This window comes from Plectropomus leopardus, chromosome 12 (genome assembly GCF_008729295.1).
Source record: "Plectropomus leopardus isolate mb chromosome 12, YSFRI_Pleo_2.0, whole genome shotgun sequence".
Classification (NCBI taxonomy): domain Eukaryota; kingdom Metazoa; phylum Chordata; class Actinopteri; order Perciformes; family Serranidae; genus Plectropomus; species Plectropomus leopardus.
The window spans coordinates 16,871,795-16,886,735 of NC_056474.1; the positions used below are offsets into that span (position 1 = coordinate 16,871,795).

Genomic DNA, 14,941 nt, shown 5'->3' on the forward strand with positions numbered 1-14,941 from the left:
TTTGTAGTTTCTGCTGGTAATTAACTGTTTCTAAATTTTATCCTATCCTTTGCAAACTCCAACAAACCCTGCAGTGTAATCCAAGTCTCATTTGTCTGGTCGTACTACCCAAAACCCTCCAAAGCCCTCTCCTATGAAAAACTGAAAGGAAAGGGAAACTGAACTGATGCTTTCTTCAGCACCAGATTCCATTTACAACAACAATATTTTCTTTCTGAACACGGGAGCTTCTGGTTTACCACTGTCTTGACTGAAAGTTGGTGGTTTTGTGTGAATTTGGTGAATCCGAACTAATCCTTTAAAAGTTTAGTTGGTTAGATTTCAGGGTTCCCACGGTCACTGAAAACCTTGAAATTTCACAGTCACATTTTCCAGGCCTGGAAAAGTAATGGAACTCGTAAAAATCACTTGAAGATTTGGAAAAAGTCATGGAAACGTGACGTGTGTGATAAATGAAATTACATTTATGTAACACAACACTGAATGTATTTTCTTTAGCTGGCAGCATAATGTAGCTTAATTATGTGTCAGCGCTGAAGTATGTTTGAACAGAGTTTGAATAATATAAGTTTGAAAAACGCTGGGCAGGTGGGGCAAGGAAAAAGAATATATGGGATCCTTAAAAAGTCATGGAAAAGTTTTGAAATTTGTCTATGAAAATGTGTAGGAACCCTGGGATTTATTGGCATCTAGCGGTGAGGTTGTAGATTGTAACCAGCTGAAACTTCTTCTGTGCTCTAAATAGGAAGGATGGTGTTTCCCAAACTTCTCCTTGAGTACCACCTGTCCTGCAGGTTTCAGATCTCTCCCTGCTGCAGCACAGCTGAATTAGATGATCAGCTTCAGGAGTTCATAATGAGCTCATCGTCTGATTCAGTTGTGTTGGAGCAGGGAGAGATCTGAAACATGCAGGACAAGTTGAACTGGAGGACAGGTTTGGGAAATGCTTATGTCGAAGAACAACAGTGGTCGACGCAAAAATGCAAATGACCCTATCTAGAGCCAGTGTTTGAGTTTTTTTGGGCTACTGTAGAAACAGCCTGGATGAAGTCTTGCTCTGTGTGGAAATATAAATGGATCATCCAATGGCAACAAAAATACAACAGTTCTTATTTTCAGGTGATAAATTACTATATTTGTCAATGGAGGCTCACTCTGGGGGGAGCATTGATACTCACTTTTAGTTCAGTCCCCTGTCTGCTTGGGAGGTTCTGAGAATATGACCTGATAAATGACATTTCGATTATATTGCACGAGATATGTTACAATATGTACACAGATGTTTTGATACAGTTTTGCTGCTGTTAAAGAGGGACCCAAATGACTTCAGTTCATCAAGAATTTTGTGTGTGTAATTTTCTTCTGTTTTTGAAAGACCTCAAACTCAGGTTTAAAGGGTTAAAGGACACACATACGTCACCAGTTGATTGTAGTATAAATGTACTTGTATCTGGATGGTCTAACTTTAGCTGTGTCAGTATCGAGGCAAAGCCTACACCATGAAGACAAAGGAACATGCCAAGTAACTCTGAAAAACACAAAGCCGCGTTTGGTACAAGAAAATTTTAGTCATTGGGGAAAAAAACATGAAAACTTCCACAGAATGTAAATACTATTTAAAGGCACTGCACGTTAGACCTTTGTAGCTAAAATAATGACAAACTCCAAATCAATGTGAATAAAGTGACTCAAAAGTCTTCAAGTACCTCCCAAAACAAGGCACCATGCCAATCGTGTTTGTCAGACATTCACAGCGAGCTCATGAATATTTTTGCAAAAATTAACAAGCAGGTGGTGGCTGAGTCACCAGACCGAAGGTTTTTATATTCAGAAATACAAATAAGAAATTAAATGAATATTCCTGATGGCCCCGAAGTTACCAAAGCAAACAGAGGAGGTGCTGCCACCCTCTGCAAATAGAAAAACCTGTTAGATAGGTTTTAATAGCTTATTTACATGACCTTGACAGAACAGAGGCTCAGTGCTGACTTAATTGGTTGTAAAACTGTGTAAAAAGAAATGTTCCTCTTATTTGTTTTTACTTGTTCAAAATATTTGTGTGTCTTTTGCTCCAAATCAGTGAGGTCATCACTTTATCTTCCCCGTATGGGTTAATGCTCATCATGTTGATCAGTGGATAAAACCTCTGTTTTCTTTAACATGTTTCTGGGTCATTCATGCCACCATTGCCTACTTGTTTACAGGTTGTGTTATTTGTAACATTTTGATGGCCATTTAAGTGAATCACTACGTCTTCTTGGTCTCCATCAGTTAAACAGTTTGAGAGCGTCACGCCGCCACATCATCCCACCAGGAAATTAAAGTCAACCATGGTGCAGATGCAGCGTTTTGTCTAATGAGGTGGAGTGAGGATGGCAGAGAGAGAGAGGGAGACAGAGACAGAGGAGAGGGGCGGGGGAGGGAGTGATGACGCTTATGACTTCCCAGCACTGATGTCAAAAGGTAAGAAACATGTAGGTAGAAAATTCAATACTATTTTTATTTGAAAAGTTGGTATGCAGCAGGGCTACTGTGTAAATTACTACTGACTGGCACCGATTATATTGCTGTTATATTCTTTTAGCATGTGACCAAAATTAGACTCAACCAAAACTAGAACAAAGAAAATAGGCTAACTACTTTGTCGCTTGAGAAGTGACAAAGCACTCGATTATCATGCCCCATATCCTGACTGTGTTGAGGTGATGCTCTGCAGCTCTGCAGCTGCGGTTGGCACAAACATTTATTTAGGCTATCTCATATGTTATTTTCTTTTACACAGAGATGCTAATGTTATTACAACATGTGGAACCAGCTGCTTTTATGCTCATAACATGCAGTTTAAACCAGAACACCAAAAGAGTGATGCTGAACCTGCATCTGACTGCAGCAGCATCCTTTTGTCAGCATGTGCACCACATGAATACCTCTGCTGCACTTGTTGACCCCTGTACCTGCATGGATTATGCAGCAGCTGACTGAGCTGATGTGAATAGCTAATTGATTATTGCTCATGCTTCTTTGGTGTAGCCTGCTCACACTTTTAGAAAATAAGAAACCAAGAATGCACATTAACAAAACAGTACAAATGATTGTTGCTTGTGTACTTTCAATGCACCAACACCATTTTGGATTCATGTCATCTGTGCCTCTATGCTAACAAGACCAGACTCTAGTGGGCATAACTCAAAAAGTCAAAAATGCACCATGTGAGAAGTAGAGGGTACAGCATGTTCCCTCGGGGTGCATGAACCCCGCCACAAGCACCCAGAGGATCAGGCACCATTAGGGCTTCATGTGTAGCTACATGTGTAGCCCTAAAGGTGTAGTGAGTGTACCTTTTTGTTTAGAAATTGACCTAAATTTTTTAAACAGTTTCTGTTTCTGACCACAAAATGTAACATTTTTGTTGTGTCAGAGTCATATCACATTGAACACTTGGCTTCCACCTTGTGTGCCACCTTTGTGTGGCCGCTAGGGTGCGCTAAACACCAAGTAGGGGCAGCGTCAGTTCAGGGAGGTTGTCATTGAAAGCACCTTCTAAAACATATGACATCATTTGAGTTTCCATTAACACGTGGTAATTAAACTTTTGAGGTTAGTATATACCGTGATTGACAACATGCTAAGCATCTATTTCCGTGTGATTCTCCGGAAAGAGCTACTTGAGGCAATTGAAGCTTTAGGTCATGACTGAGAGGCCTCATCTGAAAGCAGCTTGAGTTGAATTAGCAGCAGCATAAGATGATTTAATTTAATGATATTTGACACGCAGTCAAAGGGCTCAATTAGTGTGATGCTTGAGCATATTTGACACAATGACTAGCGAAAGTAAAAGCGCAGTAGTTTGCAAAGAAGTCACGTCCACCCCTCCCTCTGTCCCTCACTCCTTTCTCTCTCCCTCTCTCTTCTTCTCCTCTCCATCTCCCCTCTGACTCTGATTGGTTTTCTCCAAAGATAATTGGAGGCAAAATTTGATATGCTCAATGTCATGGACAGGAATGAGGTTTCACCGGCGTCTGCTGCCACCATGAAAAAGAAGGCGGTGGGCGGCAGCGGACGCAGCCACATCGGCGCACAAAAGGCTGCCGCGTCCAAATGCACGAGAAGCAACAGCAGCCAGAACTGCCTGGACTCTGGTTCTCCCGGCACACCGAGCGGTAAGCAGCCCGGTGCGGCCTGCAACGTCGTGATGGACGAGACGGAGGACGGAGAAGAGGAGTCTAAGTTTCAGCATCCGCGGTTGCGCCGAGCCGGGGGGAGCGGCAGCGGCGGAGGTGGAGGAGGAGGCGGCAGTATCAGGATGAAGAACTTTACGCCAGGAGGGGGAGCCGCGTCCTCGGGTTCCAGGAGAAACTCTAACAAGGATCCCTGCCACACGCTCACAGAAGACGCTCCAGCCGCTCCACGGCCCACTGCTTCCTCCAGAGCTACCGAGACCCAGACACCCTGTCCGGGCGATGCTGCCCAGCGCGGCGAGACCAGCAGAGCATCTGGGGCGGAGGCGTCGGAATCAGCGGTCGCGGTAGAGGTTTTAAACGCGACAGCGGGTGATGGTTGCAAAAGCGTCGCTCCAATTTCCAGCATGAAATGCAACAAAAACGGAGAATGCAGGAGGGACTCGGGTACCGGGAGCCTGCGCTCAATCATCTCCAAGCAGGAGAAGCAGACAGGAGGGTCGGGGAGGGCCGAGGACGGAGGGAGCGCCAAGCGAGGTGCCTGTAACTCGACCACCGCCAGCATGGACGGCTCGATCACACCAGGCGGGTCCCTGACCGGGGGGCAAGGAGGAGAGAGCGCAAACCCAGGCGCTACCCCCGTGTCCAGTGGTGTCCCCGAGAAAAAGGACTCCAAGGTGTCCTTCTCCAACGCACCGAGCCGGAAAGCCTCGTCCTCGCTGCACGGCCCGACTCAGACTCAGACCCAGCAGCCCAGGAACTCTGTCACTTTCCAGAAGCCGGAGGATGGACCGCCAATTGTGCCCGCCGAGGATGCGGAGCCTCGGGGCAGCCAAGCCAGCTTCATGCAGCGGCAGTTTAGTAGTATGCTGCAGCCTGGAGTTAACAAATTCTCTTTACGCATGTATGGTAGTCAAAAAGCAGTGGAGAGAGAGCAGGAGAGGGTAAAATCAGCTGGAAATTGGATTATCCACCCTTACAGCGATTTCAGGTAAGAGCTGGGGCTGCCATTGGTTGCACGTTGAAAGTCATGAGGGGCCGTATGGGTCCTCATTGCCATCTACAACTTACTTTATAGTGAGTAACCACTGCGACTCCATGGGAACACATGCATGCTTATTGTGCAAGACTACGGGCTGCTGAATTGTCATTTCATCCAACATGATTGAATCTGTAGAGATTTGAATCGATGCATTGCAACGAGCTGCCATTAATCCCCCAAACAACCTGTTGTCAGGCAAATGGACACGAGCAAAGAGTGTCCTCTCAAGGTTGTAAACAAATCCTATTCCAGTCTGCATGTACAGTAGCATGTCTGGGATGCTCAACAATCCCGGCCTGCTAACACATCTCCACTTTTCGTTGCAGCACGCTCACATTTAACAAAGAGGACAGCGTTATGACGCTAATTCAGGCTCATTTAAGATAACGTTATTTCTCAAAACTGGTTAATATTCGCCGTAGTGTAGGCTAAGCTCTGCGACAAGAGCCGTGCTGGCAGGATGTAGGCTATGCGTGTGTGTATGTGTGCATGCGATGCACTCAGTAATGGAATGTCACCTTGAGCCAAGTGTGCGAAAACCTCAAGCATGCTCACTGGAGACATATCCGCCTGTACGACTCCCCGGATCCTGCATTTTAATGACGGATGCGCTCTGTTTATCTCGGCTCAAACACCGATAACCCAGCTGGACATCCAGCAGCTATTTTGTCAGACAAAATATTTAGAGAGCCAAGAAGGCTCCTCGTGACTCTGGCTTGATGAATTAGCCTTTCCCCCCCGACATGTATTAGTCCCCGAATTGCATTTGGGTCAGAAAATCAGCAGGCTTTCCTCTCGGCTGGGCTGTTTGGTTTCAGCACCACACGGAGTGGACAGCTCCCGTCTAACACGTTTGAGCGCCTCCTTCAGCCCCCCCATTCACAGCCAGTCATGTTTGGCCCACATGTATCACATAACGCCGAGACACTGGACCACTAAAGCCTAAACTTGAGAGATGTCTTCAACAGCAGAGATGTAATTTGACGACAGGACACCTCTCTTTACCATGCAAATACCCCCACACGGTGTGAAGCTGCGCCTGCCCCCTCCGTTGATTCTTATGCTAATTAATGCATAGTTAAAGCAGCAAAGTTGCCTCAAACATTACCATCGGGGCGGTTATTGTTGTTGCCGTGAAGTGGAGGAGTCTGAGCTTGTTGCGTAAGTCGCAGTGTAATGACTCAGCGCTGCACCTGTCCTGCAGAGCCTCCTGTGACGGGCTCAAACCTCACTACCCTTACTCTGTCTGTCCCACTCACCACACTGCCACATCACCACTGCCACTAAAAAGCAAGACATTCTTGGTGTCCATATGTGCTGCAAGGTCAATAAGAGCTCCAAATGCAGTTCTGTTTGGGGTCCTGGAGACATTAGGGCCTTCTTTAACAGCTTGAGAAACACACCTAACATATTTTTTTTTATCAGTTTAATACTTAAGGGCTTTTCCTAATTTGATGAGAGTACGGACCTAGTTTAGTCTGCTACAGTAAATGACTTCTGTTTGGGGTCTCAGAGACCCTGGCTTCAGTGGGCATGCTAAATATAAATTGACATCTTTATTGTCCAATTATGTCGGAATTTGTCTTCGGCTCCACATTTTGTCAACTTTATTAAATGCCAGCTTAGTTGCAAAGGGAAGAATTATTGCTTTAATACTTTTTTACATATTGGGTTTTGATACGATCAGGAGGAATAGAAAAAGAGAAGCATTTGGTAAATATTTTCCAATCATATTTCCCCATACTTATTCTTTTTTTTCAAGCCAATGTCAATAAAACAGAAAGGTTAAGACAGGAAGTCGAAGGTTGCTTCCATCTTTTCTCTCATCACCTTTAAATTGTGACTTGAAGAGCACATTTACTTTGCAAGTATTAAGATCCTTTACTGATGAACATACCAACACCACGCTGTAAAAATACTCCACTAAAGGTTAAAGTCCTGCATTCAAAACTTTTTTCAAGAGTGTTAAAGGCAAAATGTACTTACAGTGTCAATCGCAAAAATATTGACTGTGCAGTAAAATGTTCTCTGTCAGTGTTTTACTGCTGCATTAATGTGTGTTGCATTTTACTGCTGGAGATGTTCAAGGTTGTGCTTGCTTATTTTAACTGCTTTATCTACTGTTGGGTAGCTTCATTTACAGCAATGCATTATATTCTATAAGATCACCATGCTTGAAGCATCTGTTTTGTAAGAACCACCAGTTAACTTTCATAGTGTCAGGAAAACAGTCGTTTTCAGCTTTGTGACAATTCATTTTCCAGCAGATCCAAGAAGGTTTTTAAATACTTTATTTATTTTAAAATGTAGGAGAATTTTCTCAACACATAATGGAATACTTCATCAATGTGTCAGCACATCTGGAGATACATGGTTTTCAGGGGATGAAAGATTGAAATCTTAACCCTTTGAAACCTGGAGTGACATCACTTTCCCTGTGCTGCTTTCAGTTGCCCTTTCACAAGTATTTTAACATTTAAACCCTGAGCAAATTGGTGCAATTTAAAAAAAAACACGGAATAAAAGGCAATTAGCAACTTAGTAAGAAATGTTCCAAGAAGTGCAAGAAATAAGTAGATTTAGAACAGGATTTTTTAAAAAAAAAAATCAGGGAAAATTGTCTAGGGGAAAAAGCTTGGGGAAACACTATATATTCATGGTTCTATAACAATAATCATTTATAAAATTATGTTACAGAATAATTATACATACTTAATTGACATATTTAGTTTTCTTTTTAAAAGAATTTTCAGGTAATTTATTTGTCCTTTTTTACTGATTTCTTGCTAATTTTGGGTCATTTCTTCTTTCATTGTTCATTGCCGTCTTCCCATTTAAAAAAATAAAATAAATCAAGCCCATTGGCTCAGGTGTTATAGGTTTAAAATGAGCCAAAGCTTTCAGACATATGTAAAAGGTACAATATTTACCTATGTGATGTAGTAGAGTAGAAGTATAAAGTTGCATAAAAAGGAAATACTCTGATTTTTACTTAAGCTTTAGTTATATTCCACCACTGTATTTTAGTCAGTCACAGACTAGAAAACCTACCATATACGTAAAAAACATCATCATTATGTTTAAAAAAAAAATTGTTGTTACTCTATGAGCAGAGACAGTCATATGACTAATTTTCTTACATTATAAGAATACAGAATGCATGAAAAGTACATTCTGGCCAGCTGATTTTACTCAAAAAAATCTGGAAAACTGATTGCTTTGAAGAATGTAAGTAAATGTAACTGTTTACTAAGTATAATTCTTAATTCCTATTTTCTTTATATCTAATTGTTAAGTTTTCTTAAAATAAAGTTATATTTACTTAATTGTGTGAAGATGTTGCAACCTAAAAATGACAAGTTTAATTTAATCTTAGTCTTTCTAATTGTAAGTAACTTCAGTTAATCAAGTTTACTTTGCTATGAATCTGTTTTTTGCTGGCCGCGAACTATTCAATCATATTTGTATTTTTTTTTAAACATGTTATCAAAACAGAACTCCCAGATTTCCTAACTTCATCACTGGCAAATCCTCTGTCCTGATCAAGTTAAGTCAGACTAACTTGGTTTACTGAAGTTGCTAACACTTAGAAAGAACAAGGTAGTTTCACTTGTCATTTTTAAGTTACAACAACTTAACAACAACAACTAAAATTAAGTAAATACAGCTAAATTTTGAGTAAACCTAACAATTAGATATAAAGTAAACAAATTAAAATTACTATTTGTTTTTCAAGGCAATTGGTTCACAAGACTATTTTAAGTAAGATCAACTTGTCAGATTTTGCAGTGTGGGGAAATTGTTCATGTCTCTTTATTATAGTATCTTGGAAAAATTAAGTTCAGCATCTCATTACTTTCAGCATGCTCAGGCAGGCAAAGTGCAGCTCCTGCACTTGGTTTACACTTTCCCATCTTGACTTAAGAAGTCTCTTGTGCCTATTGGCTTTCCACAGCAACTCCCTTTTCTTATCTGACTCTATTTTTGTCTTTTTTCCCTCCCCCTTCTTCCCCCCTCCCGTACTCCACACTTAACACACTTAACACACTTAACACACTTTCATGTGCACACCACAACTAAACACACACACACACACACGCACATATGCCTGCTAGGTTCTACTGGGATTTCACAATGCTGCTGTTTATGGTGGGCAACCTGATCATCATCCCCGTGGGCATCACCTTCTTCAAGGACGAGACCACGACGCCCTGGATCATCTTCAACGTGGTCTCCGACACCTTCTTCCTCATGGATCTGGTGCTTAACTTTCGCACTGGAATCATCATTGAGGACAACTCGGACATCATTTTGGACCCTAAAACCATTAAGAAGAAGTACTTAAAAACATGGTTCATTGTTGACTTTATCTCCTCCATCCCAGTGGATTACATATTCCTCATAGTGGAGAAAGGGATCGACTCGGAGGTTTACAAGACGGCCCGGGCCCTGAGGATCGTCCGCTTCACCAAGATCCTAAGTCTCCTGAGGCTGCTGAGGCTCTCCAGATTAATACGCTACATTCACCAATGGGAAGAGGTAAGAGCATACGTTTCATGACTGCCCCTCTGCAAATACTACATCAACTCTAATCACACAACTCTGAGCCACAGAGGAAGAAACACCCAATCTAGACTCTGTGATAAAAGGTCACTGATTTGCCTCCAATATGCTGATGTTGGCTCATGACCAAACCTACAATCTGCCTCTCTGTCTGCTCCGAGCGGCCTGCTCTCCTCCGCCTGGAGGCTTCATATTAATGTTCTCACCTGCCACCTGGTGAGAAATGTATAATGTCAACAAGATGTTTGAGCTTTAACAAACTTTGCATTCTAATTACTGTTATTGTCACACAAGCCCCCCTACCCCTCTGTCTGCCTGTCTGACCTGGTAGTCCCACAAGCGGCGTCAGGCAGTCTAATAAGCAGCCTATTACCAGGGTAAACACAGTTAATCAATTAAGATGCCAGAGGAAGAGCAGGTGGGGTAGAGGGTGAGGATAATATGCAGCACTAGAGGGCTGTTGACTGTGATTATATATGTCATTAATTGTTCATTTAAAGGGATCGCAGAGGTTAGAGAAGCTGGCGTTTCCCCCACAGACCCGACTTTGAGGGTGGGAGCTGTTGCTAGGTAGAGTCCCCTGCTTTTGGTAGACTGAACTCATCGACCCCGTCCTGCCCTTCCTGGCCTCTCAGCTTTTATTTGCTCTGTGAGGGATGCACTTTGTCGGCACGCTGCTCCAGCCTCTCAATCGGACTCATTCTTCAAATGGAAGGGGAGCAGCATAGGAGACAGGAGGTCCAGCGATGTCACAAGATCACTCGACTTCTCGTTTATGCCAGTATTGGCAGCCTGGTGTTGGCATTTTGCAGTGGTGAGAGCAGCGCAGTGGGGCTCGGCTGCTAACTTGACCTTTGGATAATTGGATTTCTGAAGATATGATGTGATACGCACACACACACACACTAGTGCATGATGGGAAGTGATACTTGGCATGCATGGAGAATGAGAGTGGTGGAGAGTGAGATACTGATGCAAGGAAAATGCCCAGTTTCAAAAGCCCAATCAGCTTGACTTTATCAGTCATAGTTTATTTTGATAAAATCCAAGAATCCCAACCCTAAACACACCGAACCAATATCAAAGAACTAGTGGTGACAAAGGCCAACTGGTGCTTCACTTCACATCATCTGTGTTTCAACCAAAATGTTACAAATGACACAGCACAAAGACCTCAGCCAACAGCCAACAAGCATGTTCATTCTGCACCTTCATGAGAGGAAATAACTGCATTCTCTCTGTACTCGCCACTCAGAAAGGGAAACTGGAACAATAATGCAAATAATCACAATCAGTTTCTTCTAAAGTTCCCAATGGCTAAAAACATAATCTTAACTTATGACAAGTTTGTATTGATCTCATGCCCTTTTGACTTTAGGCGTTTGCTTACTTCCCCACTTCTGGTTTTCTTTTCAAACACTGAGCTTAACAGCCAATCACAGTGATTTCACACATCGATGGGCTCAACACCGATTTAACATGCTGAACCAGCCAACAAGGGCCACGTTGTGCCAAAGATGCGGGACACACTGCCAAAACTAGGGCGACAGACACTCACCGACAGCACGACATTGACCAACAACTGACCATCGGATAAGGCCAAGACACCCCAAACTGACATCAGAGAACTAGTGGTGTAAAAAAGCCGACTGTTGTCACCACAAATCACGTTGCACTTGAAAACACCACAAAGCCTAAAGCCAACAGCCAACTAGCACGTACGTTTTGCGCTTGTGTGAGATGAAATAATTCTCCATAACAGCCGGTGGCAACGGTCTGTATTCGTCATTCAAAAACGGTAAACCAAAAGACTGGAAGGATGGATTCAAGACACTAGTTAGCCAGTTAGCACACTGAAAACACAACCTGATGTTGAAAGTACAAAGCATATTCACCATGCGCTAATGAACAAGAACACAAATAATTACAAACCATTTTTTCTAAAAATCTCAATAGAAAAAAAAAACGTACCTGATAGAGAATCTCAGTAATGAGTCCTAAACTCTTGAAATGAATTAGCATTTCAGCACCTTCAGTTCCCTCGTCTCAAAGTCAGTGGGTTTTTGGAAAGGGTTTTTGGTTTGATGCTTGAAATAAGGCACAAGCTTGAGAGACTTCCATGTTTTGTTCTCTGACATAAAATACTTAAATATGAATATGTATATATATTTATATATGTGTGTGTGTAAATATCCCACTCACAAACTTTGAAGCAGTTGTGTGTTTTAAGAAAGTATGTTTTAAAAAAGTTGCTAACGTGGCTAAATGAGACTACAGAATGTCACCATAGTGAACCACGCCGAACACGGCTTAACAACCTCATAGTGATAGCGATGCGTCTGTAGTGTGTATCGCTTTAGCATAGCAATAACATTTGACTTTGGGCGATTTCGTTTAGGCTTCAAAAATCGTGAAAGTGGTGTTCATTTGTGGAGATTATCTTGCTGAACAAAAAATATTAGTATCATAAATGTTTGTGTACTACAGAGCTTATTTCCTGCAATCCAAAATCCAATGGAAAAAGTCTCATAAGCTTTCTGTCAAGGGAACCAGTGCATCACAAAAACGTCATCCCTGGGTGGGCACTCTATATATAACAAGTTTCTTTCAATGTCACACCCTCTTGACTTTAGCCATTTGCTTGCTTTCCTCACTGCTGTTTCCCTTCTTGTGCATTGAGTTGAACTGCCAATCAGAGTGATTTCATTCACAGACAGGCTTCGCCAGCTCCTGCTGAATCGGCTAAAAAAAGGCGAACAAGGGCCAACAGGGCAGGACACACCGTAAAACTAGGGCAACTGATGCTCTTTAGCTGCCTGACATTGACCACCAGCCACTCGTTGGCTTGGTGTGTCAGGGCCCTTATTTCTTGTAACTATCTTGGAGCTGTCTATGGTGCTGAACATCCGCATTAGCCAGCACAACACGGCAATGTACAGTACAGTTTTCCCTCATCCATCCTCAGTGAAAACGATATGACAAATTACTCTATTTTGTCAGTTGCTGATTGATAAAAACTGACAGTGAAAACCCCATAAAGGTTAAAGCGGCATTTAGAAAGATCAGCACATGTGATTCATGTCCAGTCTCATTCCTCATCACTCCCATCACGGAGCATCACTTCTCCCTCAGCTGCACTGAGTAAGAAATGACCCATTTATTGGACCTCGCTACACGTCTTACTATAAAAAGTTTTTTCTACAGATTTAGACCTTATAAGGATTGTTGTGATATTAAATGCAGCTATTAAGCATCAACAAAGGTTGGCTTCACCAGGTCAGTCAGGTGATAGATGATTGGCCTAAGTGACTGTCCAGTGACTCAAAATGATTGATGTGTGAGACGACATGGACTACCAGTTGTTAAGGATCATGATGGTCCCTGTCCATCACTCTGTGGGTTTGAATTTGTGTATGTGTTGGCATGCCTGTCTGTCTTGTTAGTGTCTCTGTGCGCCTGCAGGCTTGCGTGAGTGTGTTGTATGTGTGACTGAACACTGTGTGCATGTTTGAGCCCATGACTGATATCATGTGTCCCTGTGTGACAAATCTCTTGCCTGCTCCTGCTGTGTTTGATGTGGGACTGATGGGAACCTGCCCCCCCTCTTATTCATTAATCAAACTTGGTATAATCCAAAGGAGACTGTGGAGCAGAGTGAGAAGTCAGTCCTGCAACTTAGACGTAAATTCAAGGTCTTAAAAGTGCTTGCACTCCGTGGCCTCAAGCGGGCGCCTGGGCATCAGCCAAAACAGTGACAAACACAAGGCTGAAGGTGATTGACTGCCATCATGTTGACAGAGCGCTGAAAAATAAATGTCAATCATATTTGGATCTTCAAAGTTTCTTTATTTCATTTGGACCACCATGATACTAACTAGCTTGCAAAATTACAAGCAACCAAACAGAATAAGTAAGTCATGGCTAGCTGACTAACCTTAGCTTAGATTACAGTTAGCTCTTTAGCCACAACTGCATTGCTCTTATAGTAGAAAGTGCTTTGTATCCTTGGGGACTATTTTTTATTTATTGGGGGAGGGGAATGGCTTGGTTGTGACTTATTTTTTCATTCTGACCCTCCCTGAAGCTACAAATATTTCTCCTTGAGCCGCCCTGAATGACATGAGGAAAATGCACGAACCTCCTTTAACTATAAATGAGCTGTTTGCTTTAAAACGTACCCTTTGATGTTCGAAAGTCAAAAGTTAAAAATGAAATCCTAGAGTTGAAAAAAGCTTTGGATTTAACTCTTGGCTCTTGTCATGCATGCTGGTTAGTTTTTGCAAATGGTAAATATTTGACAAAATTTTAATGGAGACATGTTGGATAAAGGGATTTAGATTAAATATCACTATTTTAAGCTCATTTGGTCAGTTTTTCTTCTGAAGGATGCATTCATGGCATATGATGTGTCCAAGGATCTTTGGAAAATGTAAAAAATCAAATGATAATTTATGTTTTTACAGTTGTAGGCTATGATAAATGGTGTAATTTTGGCAATTTTTAAAGAAAATGCAGGTTTGGAATGTATGTTTTCTCACAAAATTGGCTGTAAAATAAATACAAAATATATTTAAATTTATATGTCCCTCTTCTAAGCCAAAATAAAGTAACATAGATCCCTCGCTACAACTGTGCATAAAAAATTGTCCTCCTTTTTTTACGACATTGTTGACATTAGTGGACTCCATTTCTTAGATGACATGAGCTAATGTTGCCCACAGTTTGCACTGTAGAGGAGCATCAGACTGACTGTTATAGCCAACAGAGAACATTGGGGAAAGTCTCAGTTTTTAAGTGACTTACAACATGTAAAAAATGATTACTACTGATAAAAGTCACCTACAGCATCTTTAAGTGTTTGACAATACTATGAGAGCTACTGAGTAAACATCCAACATGTTCTCTATCTCCACATGTCTCAGCCCAGTTTAAACTCCCCTCTCTGTCGTTTCATCTTGCTCCAGATCTTCCATATGACCTACGACCTGGCCAGTGCGGTGATGCGGATCTTTAACCTGATAGGTATGATGCTGCTGCTGTGTCATTGGGACGGCTGCCTACAGTTCCTGGTTCCCATGCTGCAGGACTTCCCCTCAGATTGCTGGGTGTCCCTCAACAAGATGGAGGTATGTGACAAGGAATCATGTCTGCACATAAG

General features: G+C 42.2%; 1 protein-coding gene across 1 annotated transcript in view; it reads left to right on the forward strand.

Annotated features, from left to right (window-relative positions):
• Window positions 1-3,979: 3,979 nt before the first annotated feature.
• LOC121951614 (potassium/sodium hyperpolarization-activated cyclic nucleotide-gated channel 2-like) overlaps window positions 3,980-14,941 on the forward strand; it is a 43,502-nt gene continuing 32,540 nt past the window's right edge. The window contains exons 1-3 of the mRNA XM_042498001.1: window positions 3,980-5,169; window positions 9,336-9,759; window positions 14,748-14,909. Coding sequence (XP_042353935.1) covers window positions 3,980-5,169; window positions 9,336-9,759; window positions 14,748-14,909 — 1,776 coding nt within the window. The remainder of the gene's footprint in view (window positions 5,170-9,335; window positions 9,760-14,747; window positions 14,910-14,941) is intronic.